This window comes from Synchiropus splendidus, chromosome 1 (genome assembly GCF_027744825.2).
Source record: "Synchiropus splendidus isolate RoL2022-P1 chromosome 1, RoL_Sspl_1.0, whole genome shotgun sequence".
Taxonomy (NCBI): Eukaryota; Metazoa; Chordata; class Actinopteri; order Syngnathiformes; family Callionymidae; genus Synchiropus; species Synchiropus splendidus.
In genome coordinates, this window is record NC_071334.1 from 70,616,814 (window position 1) to 70,636,935 (window position 20,122).

At 55.9% G+C, this 20,122-nt stretch overlaps 1 protein-coding gene across 1 annotated transcript in view; it reads left to right on the forward strand.

Annotated features, from left to right (window-relative positions):
* The window catches only part of zmp:0000001236 (mastermind-like protein 2), a 26,402-nt gene continuing 6,280 nt past the window's right edge, over nucleotides 1-20,122 (forward strand). Inside the window, exons 1-2 of the mRNA XM_053853459.1 lie at nucleotides 1-949; nucleotides 18,808-19,851. Of these exons, the coding sequence (XP_053709434.1) occupies nucleotides 557-949; nucleotides 18,808-19,851 (1,437 nt within the window). The 5' untranslated portion in view covers nucleotides 1-556. The remainder of the gene's footprint in view (nucleotides 950-18,807; nucleotides 19,852-20,122) is intronic.

A 20,122-nucleotide genomic window follows, 5' to 3' on the forward strand; every position in this document is an offset into this window, starting at 1 on the left:
GATTGTTTTGAATTGGCTCTCACGGGGAGTCACGTCTGCTGAGCCTCGCTTGATTTGGGTGTGTTTGCCGCTGACTCGAGGTCCCGCTTCACAGGCGCCCGTGTTTTGAGTCCAAGTTCTCTGGAGTGGCCCTGTCGGTGTTGTTCTGGCCGCGTCCGCCAGGGGGCGCTCCGAGCGGGCGTCTGCTCTCCAGAGAGGAATGTTGGTACAATGAAGGTCTGTGTCTCGAGAGCTCCGCTGTTGGCTCGGCGCGCCGCGCGGACACACGAGCGAAGCTCCGCGCTGCTTAGCGTACTGCGCGTGTCATGGCGGGACGGAGGGAGGAAGGTCTCGCTCCGAAATGTCGTGAGTGGTGAAGTTCTCCTCGTTTCCTGGAGCCGTGGGATGACGACGGCGGCGGCGGCGACACCGGGCAGCTTCTCATCTCACGCCTGACTGGAGCGGGTCCGGGAGCGTTCGCGCGCGCGAGCCTGGGCTTCCACATGGGATCCTAGCTGCGTTTCCACGCACGAACTTCTCTGGCCGAACTGAGATCCGCCTCGCAACTTCTCGGGCCATGGGAGAGGCCGCCCCCGCGCAGTCCGCCGCGGGAGCCTTCGCGCCCATGTTGGGCGTCGCTGTGGGCTCCATGTCCGGCGGGGTCGGCGCCTCCAGAGGCTCCGCGGTGCCACAGCTCCACAGCGCCATCGTGGAGCGCCTGCGCGCGCGCATCGCGCTGTGCCGGCGTCACCACTCCACCTGCGAGAGCCGCTACCAGAGGGGTCAGGCCGAGACCACCGACCGGGAGCACGAGAGCACCCTGCACCTCCTCAACATAGTCCAGCAGGGGCCTGGGACCCGCAAGAGCAAGGCCAGCCGGGCGTCGAACCCGCAACCCCCGGAGTACAGCCGCGCCAATGGAGAGCAGAGGGGCCCGGACGGGGACCAGAAGGTGTCGATGCGGATGGCGGTGAGCTCTGACGTCATGGTGTTCGTGTCACGTGATGGGCCGCTCGCGGTCCGGGGTTGCTTAAGCTGGGCCGTCGAGTTTTTAACTTCTATCTCCTGGCATCACGCTTGTGCGAAGGTTCCGTTGCCTTGATGGCGGCCACTAGAGGGCAGTGAATCGTGTTCACGCTGGCCTAGTTGAGACTGACCCGTGGAGTCCAGACATTCCAGTGATTTGTTTTCAGGCAGACTGGAGTTGCTCAGACTGGCAGCCGGGTTTGACCTTGTCTGTAGCGCCGCTCGCGACAGCGTTACTGGCCATGTGTCTTTGCTTTGGTGGCCATTATAGCTAGCTCTGGTGCTTATGTAGCGGAGGTCCCAACTACTGCTACTACTGAGGGCGCAAGCTAACATGTCAAAGTGACTGGACCGGTGGCTGTGAGTAGCTCTGTTGGAGCGTTGCTGTGTTGCTGAAGGGTCGTGGCAGGGAGCCATCGCCACCAGCGTGTTGAGGAGCGTGGATGATCCATCCATGCTTCATTTCTGGGGTGCTGTTGACCCAAATCAAACTTATGCTGGGTTTGTTTACTTCCTGTTTTCAACTGACTGGAAGGTCCAAGTCCGGACGTGTTAGCAGGACATGGTTGGGCCCGACACGAGTCTGAGGAAAGCGCTGGGGGTCACTGTGCAGTGACGGCGGCCGCGGTGGAGCCCATGTGTGCCGGAGCGGGGAGCACAGTCGCGAGAACCGCTCCGTCAGAGACGCTCATGTCCTGGAGTCACAACTGTCGGATGAACTCCAGTCAGCGCCTCGTGCTGCGGAGGGTCCTGGTGATGAAGAACCAGCTGCGTTTTCACGGCCATAACCTCAGTCGTCGGCAACATTCAGCAGCAACAGCAAACCAGCGAGCAGCTGCTCTGTTTTCCATCAGGACTGAGACACGCACAAGATCAAACGCCTCAAACTGGTTTGAAGCAAAAACCTCTTCGCAGGCAGGAAACGGGCTTCGTCCTCCCCTTCAGTTTGACTGACAGGCTCATGACAGAGGCCGAGGGCCGCAGGGGCCACACAGGGGCCCTCGCCAGACTCAACCAGGCTGATCCAGGATAAAGAAACACATTGTGACTCGCTCTTCAGTGGAAGACTGATACACCTGTGGGAGGATCTCAAGCACCTGGGTACGCACTGGTCTTCCTCACTCCAGCGCTGCCCCCTCGACCTGACCTCAGATCACAGTGGAACTGACTTGACTCATGACCTACAATCCGCTGTCGTCTCCGTGATGGATCTGTTTAATAACAGCCTACAGAAGTGACTTCCTGTTCCTGTCCAGGGCATCAGGGAGTTGGTCTGCAGTTATTTCCCCAGCAGCGTTTCAGTGATGGCAGCGGGTGAAAGCTGGATGGAAAGTAAACAAAGCAATGTTTGTTTCCAGAAGAGCCATTAAAGGCGGCGATGATTGTATTGTGACTGTGGGCTCCGCACGACACGGGAGCAGCTGAGGCCGTCAGGCCTTCACCTCATTTGCATACCAGAGAGAGAGACGTCAACACCGGGTCTGAACCTCTGACGGACCGTATTGTCTGTGAAAGAGGTCAGTGGTGTTTCGTTTCTCCATGTGGTGAGAGGAGCAGAGGTGTGTTTCCCCGAGGCCACTGCAACACCCCCCCCGGAACTGTAGACCCCGCCATCACCGAGTGGCGGGTCGTGGAATTGGTCTAGTGTTGAGTGAACGTGACTCTGCTGCGTAGACGGGGCACCTCCATTTGAAACAATGTAGCCATGAGAGCTGAGCCTGTGTTGGGGCGGGAGTGGGCGGGGCTAGAATTGTCCACTGTTTAGTGTCGTCGTCGAAGTGGATCGGTGCATGAGAGCGCTGGCTCGCGTTCATCCTGAGACAGAGGTGGATAAACCAAGAGGCCTTGGATCGGGGAACTCACTGCTGTAGTTCATCGTCAGTGGGGCAACTACTTCTCGCAGAGACCTCACGTAGAAGGACCAGGGGGCTGGGAATGTGAAATCAGTAGAGACAGTTTCTCCTCTCAAAAAAAAAAAAATCAATTCAATTTGTTACTGTCCCACCAGTCAAATTAAATAAAAACCAGAATTTGGGGGGGGAAACAGATCTTTTAGGGCTCTAGTTTGTTGTTGTTGTTCTGCATAATAATTCCATTTCTCTTTACATAATTTATTTTATTTTGACTTCAACTTTTTTTTGCCCATTTACAGTTCATAATAATAATTCAATAATATATAATAATTAGTGGTGGTACTTTAATATAATATAATTCAACCATTCTTTACTTTACTTTACTCCGGTGTGATGGTTCAAAATAAAGCGGTCGATGATCTTCTCCAGCTTCATCTAAGCCACCAACCTTTAACGCAGCACGGGGCTCTGGAGAGGCGCCGTGCTGACGGCCTGTAACTTTCCTGCTCCTTTGGTTCCTGCGAGCTGGAACTTGGCTGAACTGCCTTGTGACATTTGAATCAAAACGGTTAGCCATGCGACGTTAGCTAGCACGTGATTAGCTCAGCATATACCTTTGTATCTGTCTCATGTTAGCAGTTAGCTGCTGCTAACAGGCTCCTGCTCTGTGACTGTATCTGACCGTGGGTGTCCACGGCAGATGGCACAGCCAAAATACAGAGCGGTTCTGAATGTGGTCCGGTCAGAGTGTGGTCCAGAGGCAGTCTGAGTTGCAGTGTTCTTGTGACTGGCAGATCAGAAGCTTCCTGCCTCCACCCAGTGGTGGCGCTGCTGTCCCTGAGGCGTCCTCTCAGCCATCAGCTCCCAGGCCTGAGCCACGTGGACACCCGGACCTTGGACCTCTCCTCATGCCCGGTGGACCCACATGCCGCCCGTCTTCCCCCCACTCTCACTCCAGACTGTCTAACATGAGCCGGAGCGACGTGACCTCTGTTGTCGTCTGCTCGCTGATTCAATCCCGGGAATGAGGCAGCAGGATTAGGAGCGCTGCTCATCCAGTCCAGATTAACATGAGGATATTCTCCACGAAATTTGAGAAATAGCAAAGATGGATGAAGCGCTCGCTGATCCTTCCATTTACCAAATGATTTGGTTCATTCCACCAGTGATGTGTGACGTCAGATCTGGGTCGTGACTGGAGCAGGTCCTGGGTCACAGGGATGAGTCGGTCCAGCCTCCGAGAGGAGGCAACCACCCGCCAGGGGAGTAGAACGCACCCTCGCTTCCTTCAACTCTGGACGCCTCTTGGTGCCCCGAGCTGAGGGCGGGACTGGCGACCCACTGGTGCCACTGAGCTAGTGCTAGCATGCCAACTCTCCTCTGAGTGTCGCGGTGACCCGACCTCACTGGTCACACCCCATTATCGCACTGGAACCATTGGCTCAGCGAGTGGCTTGGTGGAAAATGTGCTGGCCATCAAGCGCTTGGAAGCTCAAGGGCTCCTCGGCAGTGCTTTGAGAAGGGAGGGGCGATAACTTACTGTTCACCATATCCTACCAAACACAGTGTCTACAGTGACAATTCTGCATCTCACAATGTGGCTCACTGGCTGCATTGGACCTTCACACGTGAACATGAGGAGAGGGTGACGGCGCTCTCCAGCTCCGCGGCGTGTGACAGCTGTGGAGAGTGTGGTGGACTGTGGTTCACCATGGTCGTTTGAAAGTGATGTTGAATCCAGGGAACCTTGGATCATGACACTGGTGGACTCTGAGTCTCTGGATCCCTGTTTCTTTGATGAGATGGAGTGGTCCTCACAGGTTCTCTGAGGCGCTCCTCTGCCTTGGTTCACATCAACACATGCAGCTCTCCTGCTGCCAAGGTGACAACACTTGGATATTGGCGGCGGCGTCTTCTTCCGCGTCCCCATGAGGCTTCACTGATGGAGGACACACTCTCACAGGCAGCGCTAATGCTAGGAGCCGCCATCAGTTAGGGACCGTCAACAAATTCTAAAGCCTCAAAGTCTGAGTGACATCTTCAATAAGACCATGGAGAACAAGCATTTTAGGAGAGAGAGAATTGTGACGAGGTTTTTCACCACACAAGACAAAGGACTGACAGTTTGGGTCATGATCTGGAGAATAGACTCTGACTCCATGATCATTTCTTCACCTGATGGTTTCTAGTGTTTCTTCAGCAGCATCTAGGAACTGTGTCCAGACTGCTCCATAGTTCAAGTGTTCAGAGACATGAGACACAGCAGACAGACAGACAGACAGACAGACAGACAGACAGAGGGCTCCATTGAAGCCCTAAATAAAGCTGGCAGAGCCGCCTGTCAGACACCAGCGGCTTCTACCAGAGACCTGAAACATTGAGTTTCTCATCTCTGCACTGCAGAGTTCACTGCTCTATTGAGACATCAACAAACCATGGTGTTGGAGACAAACTCCACTCCTGAGTTCCATCATCAAACAGTGAGACTGTAGTGTCCAACACATTGAGGAGAAGGAACATGGATGAAATGACAACATTTATTGTGGTAACTTTTTTTTGTCGCCACTGAACACATTTCTCATGTGTTTACTCAGAGTCAAACAGACCCTGCAGAAGTCCTGGGCGAGGACTAACGCTCTGGAGGCCCTGCTCTGGTGACAGGTCTGGTACAGCGTAGATCCACAGGGCGTGTGTTGTGCTTCGCCTCTCACAGATCCACCACATGACAGCAGCTCTCAGGCTGTGTTGGGCATCCACTGTTGACTCAACTGCAGCTTAGCCTCGACGTTTAGATGCGTGTTTCCTCGCTGTGCTTTTCCCATCCCACTCCACTACTGAGCTGTAAATCAGACGACGGCATTCTCTGGGCACCACCCCAAACACGGTCGGGACCTTAACCACGGCTGGAAACTGCAGCTGTCTGGGACAAAGCGGAGTGATTACTGAACACAGGAAACGGGTCACGTTCACGCCCCCTGATGGACGGTGGAGAGCGTGACGGCGGCTCCATGGTGAGGTTCTGCGATTGGAGGAGGGTGGATTCCCAGCGCCCTCTGTGAGGACGCGCCAGGGTCCTGCGGCTGAACTGTGCGTGAAATGGATGTCCTCCTTTTTCTCCCAGTAAACATGGTGTGGTGATACCATCAGCTGCAGCAGTTGTCAACAGCCTCGCCAACATCAACTCTCTTATCTTGATTGCTGCGTCCTCAGGGGAGAGCGAGGTTCAAGTGCCTGTCGCTCGTCCACTGGAGAAGCAGAGCCCGCGTGCCATGGGATGGGGGGGATGGAGGTCAGGTGTTAATCCAGAGAGGGACCCGGAGCGAGTCGCGCTCAGGTCCGCGCTGATCTGCAGCACCTTTGTTGCTCCAGCGCTGTACGGTCCTGGTGCGGCAGGAGGTCCAGGTCCACCGGCGTGTGAGGCTACGAGCGGCCTTTCTTGTGGTGCGCCGCTGAGTTGGTGACGGATTGGGCCACGTCCTCCACGAGCATCCATCCTCTGGGGCTCCGGCCATCAAGAACCGGTCACATTTTAGAACCGGTTCAAAACTGTCAGACTCTCTGGAATCATTTGTTCCGGTTCCTCTTATCGGTTCTCGACTCCGGTTCTCGAAGTCCGACTGTACCGGCCGTGACGCCAGTGATGCAGGTGTTTGAGCAGCAGATGGTAAAGTGCTTCATGAGGCTTCAGGACTGGACCACTTCCACATCATGGTCTGATGATGAAACAGTGCTCCGTGTTGGATCAGTGACGGTGGTCGCCCCTGAGCTAGCAGCTACGTTGAGGCTTAGCATGGCGCTAACTGTTGTCAGAGGGAATGGATTTGGTTTCAGTGAAGTCACACTGTTCCACTGTTCCACTGTTCCTGCGTCACAGGATTCATCTCTGTTCCAGATGAGACTCAGTCCTGTTCCTCTGATGCTAAATCCATGGAGCTTCTTCAGCTTCATTTGCGCAACACAGTGAACCCATCCACAAGTTTAACAACTTCCTCTTTGGTCTGAACCGGTTTCAGTGGGTCGCGTCATGAATGGAACTGCTCTAATCCAAAACCCAAATCTATTGATACTGACCTGTTTCTCATCCTGTTTTCCTATTGGGAATCAATAAGAGATCAAGCAGCATTGATAACGGAACTCAGAACCGAAGGAGCAGCAAGCGCCGTCCAAAAACACCTGGAGGTTTCGCCTGAGAGCTTAAATGCAAGTGACTTGAGAAAGAGAGACTTGGTTTGTCAGAAAGGACTAGCGTCAGCAGATGCAGTCTCAGCGGCGCCTCTGAAATCTGGGACAACTCAGAACCTGGAAGTCCACATTTGCATAGCAGCTCTTCCTGAAACCAGCTCGCTTTCATTTTCTCTCTGGACGTATTTAGGTTTGTTAACAAGTTTTCAAAGATAAACAACAACAGCAGCAGCAGCAGCATCGTGGGCTCACGGGGAAAGAGAAGGCAGCCGCACACACACACACACCAGGCGAGCGCTCCAGCCGCGCTGCGTGTGTCATATCAAAGGAATTCAAGGATCTCTTACAGTATCTCCAGTCGCGGCGGAGTCTGAAGAAGCCTCCCCCACTCACTCATGTTTTATTCAGCAGCAGTGGAGCCGTCTTTGAAGCGAGCTGCTGAGACCCGTTTCATCTGCAGCCTTGAAAGAGCGAGACCACGTGAGCAGCTTCCAGACGGTGCTGCGAGGACCCGTCTGGTCCTCAGGATAAACCTCTCCCCTCCTTCTGCTACAGCTCAGCGGCCGGTCTCCAGTCTCGGGTGGTTTTGGGCAGTTGGCGTCACAAACCCAGACCCTGGAGGAGCAGAAAACTTGGCGCCCGCCAAGATAACTCGCATCTCGAGCAAGCTAGCACAGTTGACAGAGGGGGGACCCCTTCATCATCGCGGAAGTGTCCGAAACTCGTGATATGAGCGAGTGATGTTATCGGTGGCGTGTCAGTGGCTGGTTCGACCCTCGTTCCCGTCTGTGGGCTCAAGGTGGAGCTTAATCTTGGAAGCCTCCAACCTCTTGGTTTGAAAACCACAACGCCTAAAGTGAAAGACAGGAACCACCCAGGGCTCGCAACTAGGGCCGAACCATATGGGTTTCATATCTCTGTATTTCGTGTCTGATATGGTGCAATATGGCAGGTATTTTCCTGTAAAAAAAAAAAAAGATCATGATCTGCCTCTAGCTTTGCTCACAGATGCACGAGAAACCAGATCATGATCTGGAGTAAACCACCACCATGCAATCCTTCATCCTGCTGATGGTGTGAATCCAGCGTCTGCAGCCTGAGAGGAATGACGCTGAGCAGCTCTGTCACAGCTAGCTTGGCGAGGCTAACCGCTATTAGCATCCAGAAATGAGTCCTAAGTGAGTGAGGTTTGCTTCACTGGCCACTGCTGTCACATGTTCTGGCAGCATGGCATGTGCTGCTGAGCCACCTGAACCCAGTCCTCACGGCAGCTCCAGGTTCGGTGTGGAACTGAGTGACGTCTGTCCAATCCGCTCCGGTTTTTCCTGCTCGGCCGTGTGGAAGAGAAGGACGTTGTGCGGGAAGAGAGGGAGGGACTGGAGGTGGGGCGCTCCTGAAACTGGAACCCTGTGGGAACCAACGCTCTCAGGTGCGTCTCCTGTGCACCGGAGGTGAAGCGAGGAATCGCAGCCAAACAATGGCTGTGTTGTTCACCGTGGGCCTGAGAAGCTACACGCTGATGTCAGAGGAGGGTTGGGTTTTAGCCGGACAACTGCGGCGATAGGTGCGAGCTGGACTCGTCGCTCGTGTCGCTGCTTCCCGCTCAGATGAGCGCAGCTGCTCTGGGAGAGCTGGGCTGCCTCTCCGTCCTCTCAGTCCTGACGCTGTTGGGTCTCCTCTGCATCAAACTGGGTGCTGGGTCTCCACCCTGTGGCCCGCATGAGGTCCATATTAGGTCCAATAAGAATTTGACAAGTGTGTCTGAAGTGTCAAGACATAACATGGAGAGTCAGCCATGTTTGTTTACGTCCACCCCATACGGTGTTCTACGGTGTTCGGGTGACGGCACTAGTGAGTTACTTCCCTCTGTTCCGAATTTCAACCATGGGAATTTGCACATTTATGATGATGGATTCAGATTCACGTCTGAATCGCGACCCTTGCTGGAAAAAGTTGCGTTCGGTTGTCAGGCGGGTTTTCTGGGTTCAAGGTGCTGCGCTTGTGGAATGTGTTACTTTCAAGCCGACGCTGTCTGTGATGGATTGTTGTGGGGGGTGGAGGGTTTCTGGACACACTCTAGATCCTGCTGTAGTGGACTCCAAAGAGCTCCTGCTCCTCCGGGTCACAGACGAGAAAGTTGCCTCCTGATGTCCCGACAAGCCCATGTGCTTGAACTGGCTGAGCTGGTGGGCGGAGGGGGGGCCGGGGGGCACGCCGGCTCAGAGTTCAGACATGTTTACATTACAGCTCAGGATATTTCTCAGAGCCGGGCCGCGGCTGTCGAGGTTCCCAGGCTCCGGAGTCGCTGAAGAGAGTCACAGACATTTATTCCTCCTCGCTCTCTCACCCCGACCCTCCGGTCTCTGGGGTCCGAGTCATAGTTCAAGTCCATTTGCATGGTGGTAATGTTCCTCTCGGAGCTCCACCGGTCCTCTGGGTGTAGATGAAAGCTAAACAGAACCTGGCTGTGTGAACGGCTCCACACAGACACTGTTTGCAAGAGAGTGGGTCTCTGTGGGGGGGTGTGGACGGTAGATGCTGCTCCACTTGGAACTCCAGCAGAGGGTTGCTGTTCACCCTTCTGCTGCTGTGAGTAGTGCAGACCCGGGTCTGCTGGGTCCCCGGGGGAGAAAGAGAGACAGCTCACTTCCGTGGTCAGACTCTCCCAGTATCAACTTTGTTTTCCTGCTCACACATCTGCACGACCTTCGCCGAGGCTTCTACACACCGTACAAGCCTTTCTCCGTGGCCATTGCCTTGAGTGTGATGGAACAATGTTTTTTTGTTTCTTCATCAATATTACACATTTAGCAAAAGACAAAAACAGACAAAAAGAGTAATACAGAGTACATTTATAGTACAATAAAAATATTAAGCTACTTCTAAAAAATAAACTAGTGAAATAAAAGATATACAAATAAATAAATAAATAAAACTTAACATCATCCACATTGTACTTGGCCTCAGTTCCCACGACGGTGTGGGGGGCAGTCGCATCTCAAGGTGAAGAATGATTTCCCGGCTCTTCCACTGGCGAACCTGCTCACGAGCTGGTTTGGTTGCCGTGGAAACTGAGCTTTGCTGATCCGGCTGGACGAGGAGTTTCTGCTCACGTCAGGGGAAACCAGCTCAGGCTCTTCACAGAGCCATGAGCTCAGCATCAGCAATGAAAAGACGCGGCTCTGAGGACCGCTTCTTCCCTCCTGGTGGTGAATCAGGAAGGGTCATGAATCCGTCTGCACCCAGAGACAGAGCCACGGTGCCGCTCAGCGCCTCGGCCAGAGTTGGGTGATGCCATCGTAGTAACCAGGCCTGGCCACTGAGTGGCACTGTATTTTGAAGGCAGTCAGGGAATGATGGAAGGGCATTTCCTCCAGTGGCTGCCTCACCCCACTCTTCAGGAGAGCGGAGTGACGTTGTGGCTAACCCAGCGTTCATGTAGCGGGTCCTGCTGCCTCTGAGCGGGAACATCGTTGCGCCAGTTTCCCGCCAGAGCTCTGGAATGTTGGTGTTGGTGCGCTGCTAGCTCGTGTATCTGGCTTCAGCGAGCTCATGCATTTAGCTTCATCTAGCTCGTGTGTGTGGCTTCAGCTAGCTCGTGTGTGTGGCTTCATCTAGCTCGTGTGTTTGGCTTCAGCTAGCTCGTGCATTTAGCTTCAGCTAGCTGGTGTGTGTGGCTTCAGCTAGCTCGTGTGTTTAGCTTCAGCTACCTTGTGCGTTTGGCTTCAGCTAGCTGGTGTGTGTGGCTTCAGCTAGCTCATGCATTTAGCTTCAGCTAGCTGGTGTGTTTGGCTTCAGCTAGCTCGTGTGTGTGGCTTCAGCTAGCTCATGCATTTAGCTTCAGCTAGCTGGTGTGTTTGGCTTCAGCTAGCTCGTGTGTGTGGCTTCAGCTAGCTCGTGAACATCTCAGACACGGACCTACAGAGAGAAAAGGAGCAGGTCCTCAAAGGAACCGCAGCCCCAGAAGCAGAGAGGGTTGTGACGAGTGGCAGCAGGAGGACGATTGTCGGAGGAGTGTACGTTGGCGCTGTAGTAATAACTACTGGAGCTGCCGGTGTGCTTCTGCAGAAGAAAGACAGGAAGCTATTAAAGGGAGGCGACGCCTTCTGTCTTCTGTAAGCTCTCGTTTTCACCTCCCTGTCGGACAAAGAAACAGCTGCCTTGCTTCTGCTGTTGTCTGTGGCCCTCCTCTCCGCTGCGCGTCACTTTCTCCGCTCCCTCAAGGTCCGGTTGATACCTCTGGCCGGGCCTCGCTGCCATCGCCAGGCCAACAGGAAACGTTTCCATTGTTGTCTCTGATCAACTATCTGGGGCTGTTTGGTACGGGCCTGGATGGACACAGGACCAAGAGAAATCCTTCCGTTATTCAGTCGCCGTCCGCCAGGCTGTAGAGGGCGCTGCGCCAGCTGCAACCCAGCAGAGACGTCCCTGCAGAAGAAGCTGGTGGCTAATGATAAAGCCCCTGCACTGGAAGCTGGGACCCCATAGTTCGGTCTGCCTGACAGAGAAGAACTTCACACCATCGTCACCAGCTCATGGTCGTGGTTCCACTCTCAACATGTTTACCTTCCACGTGTGTGTGTGTCGGTGCACCTGGTATAGCTGTGCTTCTGGGGACCGATTCTTGGAAACACTCCATTTGGTCGGCCCCCACAAGGTTTAGGCTCAGTTGGTGGGTTAAAACTTGAGCTTCCAGTTTGGTTCAGACTAGTCCTGGTTCAGGTGAGCCGTGTGTATTGGATGGTTTGGCTTCGGGGGAGAGGCTGGGGAAAGGGTGATGGCCAGGAGAGGTCCTCACAAGGATAGAGAGACAAGTGTGTGTGTTGTGAACACTTTATTCCGTCTTCGGGTGGCCGGGTGAAAAGTGAGGAAAGGCCCTGCGGAACCCAAACAAAAGCCCACTCAGATATGAACTGGACAAAACAAAGCTTCAGCACTAAGAAGGAAAAAGCTTTTGAGGAACTCTATCAAACAGAATAGGAATCAAGAGCAGAGAGGAAAAGCCTTTCATAGCTGAGATTCCAACAATGGCTGCCAGTGCAGGGAAGTGGGGTCGTAGGGATCCAGTGGAGGGACGCCACGTCGCGTGGGTCTGGGGAAGTGGATCGGTGGGTTCTGGCCATGGAGAGGAAGTCGGAGCTTCTCGTGTGTGTGCTTGATAACAAGGAGGCGAAAGAGAGCAGCGAACATTCCTTTCTCACTCCCACTCTCCACCACCGCCCCCCTCCTCACGGCCACCCCACCCCCAGTTTCCTTCCTGTGCTTTTTTTAGAGTCTATTGGATGTTTTTCCCACATCCGGCAACAAAGCCAGCCTTTTTTGTGCGCGCAAACGGAGCAGCCGTCACGATGCTCCGCCGCAACGCTGTCACAGTGAAGGTGGGAGGCGCGCCGTGACCGGCCTTGACCTGAGGGGACTTCTGTGGGGTCCAGGAGCTGTGAGGGCGAGGTGTTTGTCTCTCACACGTCCGAGTCCTGGCTCTGCCCCGGGGCCTCCTCCCAGCTGGACACCTCACCTGTCCACTGTCTCTCCTGGATGCCTGTGCTTCTCTCTGGGTCACACCAAAGCCGGAGACCGGAGGTGAAAGGAGAAACCCAGCGAGCTCTTTCTTCACCTCGACCTTGCTTGAATGTCCACTCTGTTTTCTTACATGACATTAGCTGCTAGCTTTTCAGTCGTGGAAGGAGTCACTGACCGACGCCCCCTTGAGGGCAGCGTGCCGCGCCGCGGTATCACAAGTGAACCAGCTCGATTGTCAGATACGACAGTGGCCATTCAAATGTGACGAGTCTTCCCCGGGTCCGTGACCCAGTCTCAGGAGCGTCTGAAGCGGTGCCGGACCTGACGCCTCAGCAGCCTGCGACCGCATCACACGTGCCGCTCTGGAGGCCGTGGTTTTGCCTCATCAGCACAATCGCCTTCGCCTCCCGCCTGAAATCTCTCTGCTTGTTTTCAGTTTGAAATGATGGAAACATCACATCATGGGAACGCTCCCCCCCTCCCCCTCACCTCCCCCATCTCCTCCGCTTCCCTCTCACGGACAGATTCGCCTGGAGCGAGCTGTGACTCTCCCTCTCGCCAGCTGTGACACGCTCCCAGACCCGGAGCGCCGGTTCACCAGGCCTCGTCTCCAGGCCGCGTGTTGCAACCCGCTCACCGCCACTGCGAGCTGAGTTCAAACGGTCGGCACCATCGGGTCCCGCTGACACCTCTGGAACTCCTCGTCTTGTCATTCATTTCCTGGTTGTGACGTCTGAGGTTTGACTGACAGCTCGTCTTGAAACGCATCACTGTCTTCATCTTTAGCGCTAGCTAACTTTCTGAGGTTTGTGACGACGAAGTCAGGCAGAGGGAGCACCTCATGTATGGTTCCTTCATCTGAGGCGGGTGACTTCCCGCCCATGGGCTCAGAAACGTCTGCTCCGTTGTGACATAGGAAGGCGAGGACGGCGTGTAGCGCGTGGTTAGTCTTGTTTGTCCTCCTGACCAGGAGAGCTGAAGCTATCATCATCATGCTAACGACTGCCTGAGCACCGGCAGCACGATGGCAACTGAGTTTGACGCAGGAGCAGATTCCAGCTCAGTGTTGGACGGGCCCCCAGAAGCACTTTGGAGCCTCCTCTCCTCCTCTCAGCTCCTCCCACACCTGCCACCACACCCCGCAGCAGCCCTGACTCCTTTGACTCCTTCTTTTTCCTGGGTGGAAGCCGCCATAGCGCTGCATGACTTCCTGGCTCGGGATGTCAGGCCTCCCTCTGTGTCCGCCAGTCGCTGACTTGGGTCGAGTTGGCTTGCAGGAGCTCTGCTCCAGCTCCTGGCTTCAAATGGGCCTCTCTAAAAGCAGGAGGCTTATCAGGCCCCGGCGGAGTGCGGCAGCATTAACACCGCATTAACCACTCAGCTCACTTTCCCACGGGACGTCAAATGGATCCTGTTTTTCACAACGGCCACAGAAACGTGGCTGAAAGGCACTTTGCTGGGCTCCCATCATCCACTGACGTCGCTGGCACGTTCCCAGCCCCAGACACGTGAGGGTGCGAGTCACAGGAAAGGGCTCGGGCCTGTCGCTCAACAGCGCCGCCTGGGCGCAGCTGCAGCCAAATGTTGGTGGCGCCTCGCAGGCAGGAAGCAGCTCTGCGAGCCGCAGGAGTCATCTCTGAAAACAGGAAGGGAGCGTGTGCTTCCTGTGGCATGACCACCGGAGGCAGCCTCGAGTTCCCAGCGCCAGGCTGGAATTCCTCTGACCTCGTACAAAAGAAATCAAAGCCACGCCCACAACACCGCGTGCTTGTTGGAGTGGCTTGTTTCTTCATGTCTCTCCCACCGTGGCCCATAATGCATGGCAACAGTTGAGGCTCTCATCAGTCATCAGCAGACACGGGAGCGTTCTGTCTGGGCCGCCGCTCTGACGGAGTGACCTGGTGTTCTTACCGCACTGGATCATGTAACTACAGGAAATGTGGCTGTCATCACGGCCTTCCATAGCCAGCGCAGAGGCTCCGGACCGAGGGACTCAAACCCCTGACCGCTGCTCCAGAGTGGTCCTGCAGGCTCGCTAGCTTCAGGTGCAACAGAGTGACACGGACTCCTGTGAAACCTCCTCTCATGGCTCACATTTCAACCAGTCTTCTGCTGAGTCTCTGTGGTGTACTCGAGCTTGGTCTTGATCTCCAATTGCCTCTGTCTCGTCGTCGACTCAAAACTCTCCAGTCTTTATACTGTCTTGGTCTCGTCTTGGCCTCAATCTCCAAATGTTTTGATCTCGACCTCCAAATGTCTTGCTCTCGTCTTGGTCTTGACCTCCAAATGTCTTGGTCTCGTCTCGGTCTCAACCTCCAAATGTCTTGCTCTCGTCTTGGTCTCGACCTCCAAATGTCTTGGTCTTGTCTTGGTCTCGACCTCCAAATGTCTTGGTCTCGACCTCCAAATGTCTTGGTCTCATCTCGGTCTCCACCTCCAAATGTCTTGGTCTCGTCTCGGTCTCGACCTCCAAATGTGTTGGTCTTGTCTTGGTCTCGACCTCCAAATGTCTTGGTCTCGTCTCGGTCTCGACCTCCAAATATCTTGGTCTTGTCTTGGTCTCGACCTCCAAATGTGTTGGTCTTGTCTTGGTCTCGACCTCCAAATGTCTTGGTCTCGACCTCCAAATGTCTTGGTCTCATCTCGGTCTCCACCTCCAAATGTCTTGGTCTCGTCTCAGACTTGACCTCCAAACGCCTCTGTCTCGGTCTCGATACTCTCATCATCACGTCTTGGTCTCGGTTGGTGGGTCTGGACTACAACCCTAGAGTCTTCAGTCCCCAGCTCTTTCGGCAGATGGCGTCCACCCTGCACTGGGGACCTGAGCCGCGGCGACTCCCTGGATGGCTTTGTTAAGACAGACGAGGTGGACGCTACAGTCGCTCTGTGACCTTCAGAGGTCGCTCTCCTGGCCGAGCGTCTGACACATGGATGCGAGGCGACAGCGGCGTCAGGAGCTCGGCGAGCCACAGGACCATGGGTGATGTGATGTGACGGCCTGTCACTGCGATGTCGGTGACCTGTGGTACAGCACGACCCCCTTTCAGCAGCATATTTTCTGTCCATGTGGGATGAAGGTGACATCGACACAGCGCTTCCTTCCAGAGGATCCTATTGGAGGCCAAAAACTGGGGACCATGTCAGAAGGTTGTCGTCTTCTCTGCGCTTGACCCCTGGCTGAAGTGGTTTGTGAGCTCAAACCAAGTCTCCTCCTGGAGCTCCTGGAATCCAGAGCCTCCAGCAGTCCACACACCTTCTGACTCCACAGTGAGCCTGGTGGAATGCTGGCGCCCCCTTGGCAGACTTCATCGAGGGGCCTCTGCTTCATGCTTGTCCTGCTTCTCAGGATTTGGAGGTGCATCTGCTTGCTGGGCGGCATCTTCTGACACTAGTCACTGATGGAAGTGGCGGTTGTTTCCAGTCAGGAGGAGCCCACCTGAGCCTGCAGCGTGCCCGGGTCTGGGCGAGGCCACCCTTCGGGCTCCGGGGGGCGTGGCTCTAAACCCGTCTGCTTGCCTGGGAGCATAGCGCAGGCTGCGTGAGGTTTTACAGAACTCAGTCTGGTCCTCTCAGCGCCGGTTCCTTGTCTCTCAGTAAACCTAATTTCTCTCTCCGGGGGGTTTGGCCTCATCTAATCCAACTGTGTCAGGAAGTGTGAGGATGCAAAGTGCTGACCAGCCAGAAGCAGCCCACCTCCGCAGTGCATCCCCAAACCTGACTAGAGAAGCGAGTCCTGGCTCGCGTCCCCGGGCGCCTCGGAGCGTGGACATGTTTGTCTGCAGAAGCAGCACGTGTGGGGGCCGGTCTCCAGGCTCCTGTCTGGCTGCAGATCCTGTGGGGTTTCACCGTCTCCAGGGTGATCTTACCTCCTCCAGTGCTCAGAACCAGAACCCTGAGAGGATCGTGGAGCTCCTGACACCTGGAGGAACTAGTCGAGGGTAGCGAGGTGATGCCCAGCCATGTCTCATTAGATCCTCCAAGACTCACGCTGCCCACGCCTGCTGTGACTCCGCCTCTTCTCTCATGTGCCACTTAATGGTCTTGTAGTCTGCTGTTGGTCCAGAACATCCATTTCTGCCCTGAAACAAAGGGGATCCACAACTACTGGACACACACACACACACGCTGAGGAAGACGGAGCAGGTGGAGGGCGCTCTCCTCCCCCCAGTTCCAGCCTGGAACTCTCCTGACGGATCGCTCCTCGTCTGAAAATAGATTTTGTGATGAACTTTTAATGAGCTCAGAAGCTGTGGACCTGCAGGCGTGTGTGTCACCTGCAGGATGATAGCGCTCGGGTCCGGTCTGAAGTCTGGGAGTCCAGTCTGGGGTCTGGTCTGAGGTCCGGTCTGAGGCTCCAGTCAGGGGTCCATTCTGGGGTCCTGTCTGGCGTCCAGTGTGGTGGTCCAGTCTGGGGTCCTGTCTGGCGTCCAGTGTGGTGGTCCAGTCTGGGGTCCGTTCTGGGGTCCAGTGTGGTGGTCCAGTCTTTGGTCTGGTCTGAGGTCCGGTCTGAGGCTCCAGTCAGGGGTCCATTCTGGGGTCCGGTCTGGGGTCCGTTCTGGGGTCCAGTGTGGTGGTCCAGTCTAGGGGTCCGGTCTGGGGTCCGTTCTGGGGTCCAGTGTGGTGGTCCAGTCTTTGGTCTGGTCTGGGGTCCGGTCTGAGGCTCCAGTCAGGGGTCCATTCTGGGGTCCGGTCTGGGGTCCGGTCTGGGGTCCGTTCTGGGGTCCAGTGTGGTGGTCCAGTCTAGGGGTCCGATCTGGGGTCCAGTGTGGGGGTCCATTTTGGGGTCTGGTCTGAGGTCCGGTTTGAAGCTCCGGTCAGGGGTCCGTTCTGGGGTCCGGTCTGGAGGTCCGATGTGGGGTCCTTCTGGAGTCCAGTATGGTGGTCCGGTCTGGGGCTCCGGTCTCAGGGTCCGGTCTGGCGATTGTGTGCTGCAGCTCTTTAATCCATCCTCTCTGCTCTGCCGAGGGTTGCCAACCTTCCCCTCTGCCTCTGACAGGAAGTAAAAGTGGGGCGGTTGAGTTCCGGGGATGTTGTTTACCATGGTCATGTGCAGGTCTCTGGCTGACGCAGGAGCTACTGTGAGTTTGGAGACAAATGAGCTTCATGGACGTTCAGCTGGCAGGAGAGTGCAGCGAGAACGTTCCATCCAAACCGAATTTACTGTGAAATTGTCCTCGCTTTCCGTCTTTATCAAAAACACTCCTTGTAGGGCCCTTTATGTCTTCTCTTGGGGCTGTTGTCCATTTGAGGGTGAAGACTTCAAAATAACAGGGTGACTCCAACTGGGTTCCAGTCTGGTCCAGACTCCTGGTTCAGGTGAGCCATGTGTTCGGGGGGGAGGCTGGGGAAAGGGTGACGGCCAGGAGAGCTCCCCACAAGGCGTGTGTGAGAGAGCAGCGGGGTGTCCTGGACTCTGCTCAGGTCTCTCCTGGACCGACACATGTGAACGTGCCGAGAGCAGAGAGTCTATTTTTAAACGGCTCCTCGGCAGCGCTGAGGCGACGCCGTTCCCCGACGACTCGTCCGCCACCGCTTCCATTATTCATGACTCCTCAGACGCAGCCTTGAACCTCACCCGGGTCAGTCGCTCCGGTGACGTCACCTGGACAGCGTCCCTCCATTTCCCTCACGAAAGTCTCGTGGCGTCGGGTGGTCGCCATGCTTGGGTCGGGTCTGTGTGGAGTCTGGGTGATGGGCATTGTGACGGAGAGCTGTCCAGGGTGTCCCCTGTGGAGCAGGCAGATGAGACTCGAAATCAGAAGAGGACCACCAGTCCACACGTCCTCGAATCTCGATCCTTGTGAGGACCTTTCATGGCCATGACCCTTTCCCCAGCCTCTGACCAAAACACATGGCAGACCTTAACCAGAACCAAACTGGAACCCAGTTATGTTGAACTTTGAACCTTCAAATTGAGGCAGAGGTCCCCACAAACCAGGCACACACACACACACACCGTGGCGGCGTGTTTGATGTAATACAGACAAAAATGTGGCGGCGTGGCAAAGTGCTGGATCCTCTGGCTCCATGAATCATCCTGATGTGACGTGTGCCAGCTGGAAGAAATGACTCCAATTTGTTCCCACAGTGAAAGATGTGTCCCTGCTACGGCCCTGCCGGCGCCACGCTAACACGCTACAGTCTGTCTGAGCGTGTGTAGATCCTCGCTGCTCCCCTCTGGCGCGGGAACATCTCGGTTCTCTCCTCTGTGCTGAGACACTGAAGCTGTCCGTCTTGTGTTCCGCAGCTCCATGGCTCTCTCCGGAGGAAGATTGAGGGGCAGGCGCCCAAGCCCGTCTCCTGCCCCTTCCCTGGGTCGGACTTCAAGCGGGCCCGCATGGACGGGCCCGGCCACCCCAGCCTGCTCCCGTCCCACTCCTTCCAAGGCTCCACACAGAGGAAGCACTCGATGACGTCCCACGGAGTGGAGTCTGACATCTTCAACATGACGCTGAGGGAGATGAAGAAGGAACCGGCTGAGGTTCAGTCCTGCAGTCAGTCCAGCGGCGACATGATCTTTGACTTTAAGGACGAAGGCCAGCTGGACCCGGAGCTGCAGGACCTGTTTGACGAGCTGACCAAGGCGGCGTCGCCGCTCAACGAGCTGGAGTTTGAGAAGATGCTGAAGCAGGATGAGGCCTTTGGTTTGGACCTGGGGCGGCCCAGCTCGGTCGGGGCGGTGGCTGCCTTGGGCTCCCCGCTGGACAAGCCCATCAAGCTGGAGCACTCGCCTGACTTCGGCCAGGTCCAGGGCGGCTCCCCGCAGCTCCGGCCGGCCTCAGCAGGACCGGCCTTCGCCTCGCAGAAGGTGAGCGCCCAGTCCGGGCCGCCTCCTCGCGCCATGCCGTGCTGGCCCGAGATCTCTCACGCTGAGCAGCTCAAGCAGATGGCGGCGGCCAACCAGCAGCCCGGCGCCCTCCTGCACCACCACCAGCAGCAGGCACCGGGCCTGTCCGCCTGGTCCCCCGGATCCTTCCCACAGGACGGGCTCGCCCGGGTCAGCGCACCCAGCAAAGGCATCAACCACTGCCTCTTCAAGTCCAACGGCCACAGCGGCGCCCATCATCTGGACATGAAGGCTCTCAGCTCCAAGCCCACCCTGCACTTCAGCCCCAAGCCTGCGCTTGCCGGCGGCCAGCCGCTGAGCAAGAGCGCCACCCAGCGGCAGCATTCCCCGTCTTCCAGCCAGCTCCACTTCCAGAACCAGCAGATGTCCACGTCGGCGCCCCTCTGTCTGCAGAGCAAGCCGGCGCCGCTGCACGCGGGCGGGCTGCCGTTCAAGCTGGCTCAGGTAGGAGGGCCCACCGTCGGCCATGTTTCCTCTTGCGTCTCCGAACATCGGCCTTGTTTCGTCCTATGTCTCCAAACGTTGGCCATGTTTCCTCCTATGTCGGCCATGTTTCTTCTGGTGTCGGCCATGTTTCCTCCTGTGTCGGCCATTTTTCGTCTTGCGTCTCCAAACATCGGCCATGTTTTCTCCTACGTCGGCCACGTTTCTTCTGGCGTCGGCCATGATTCTTCCTACGTCAGCCATGTTTCTTCTGGTGTCGGCCATGTTTCCT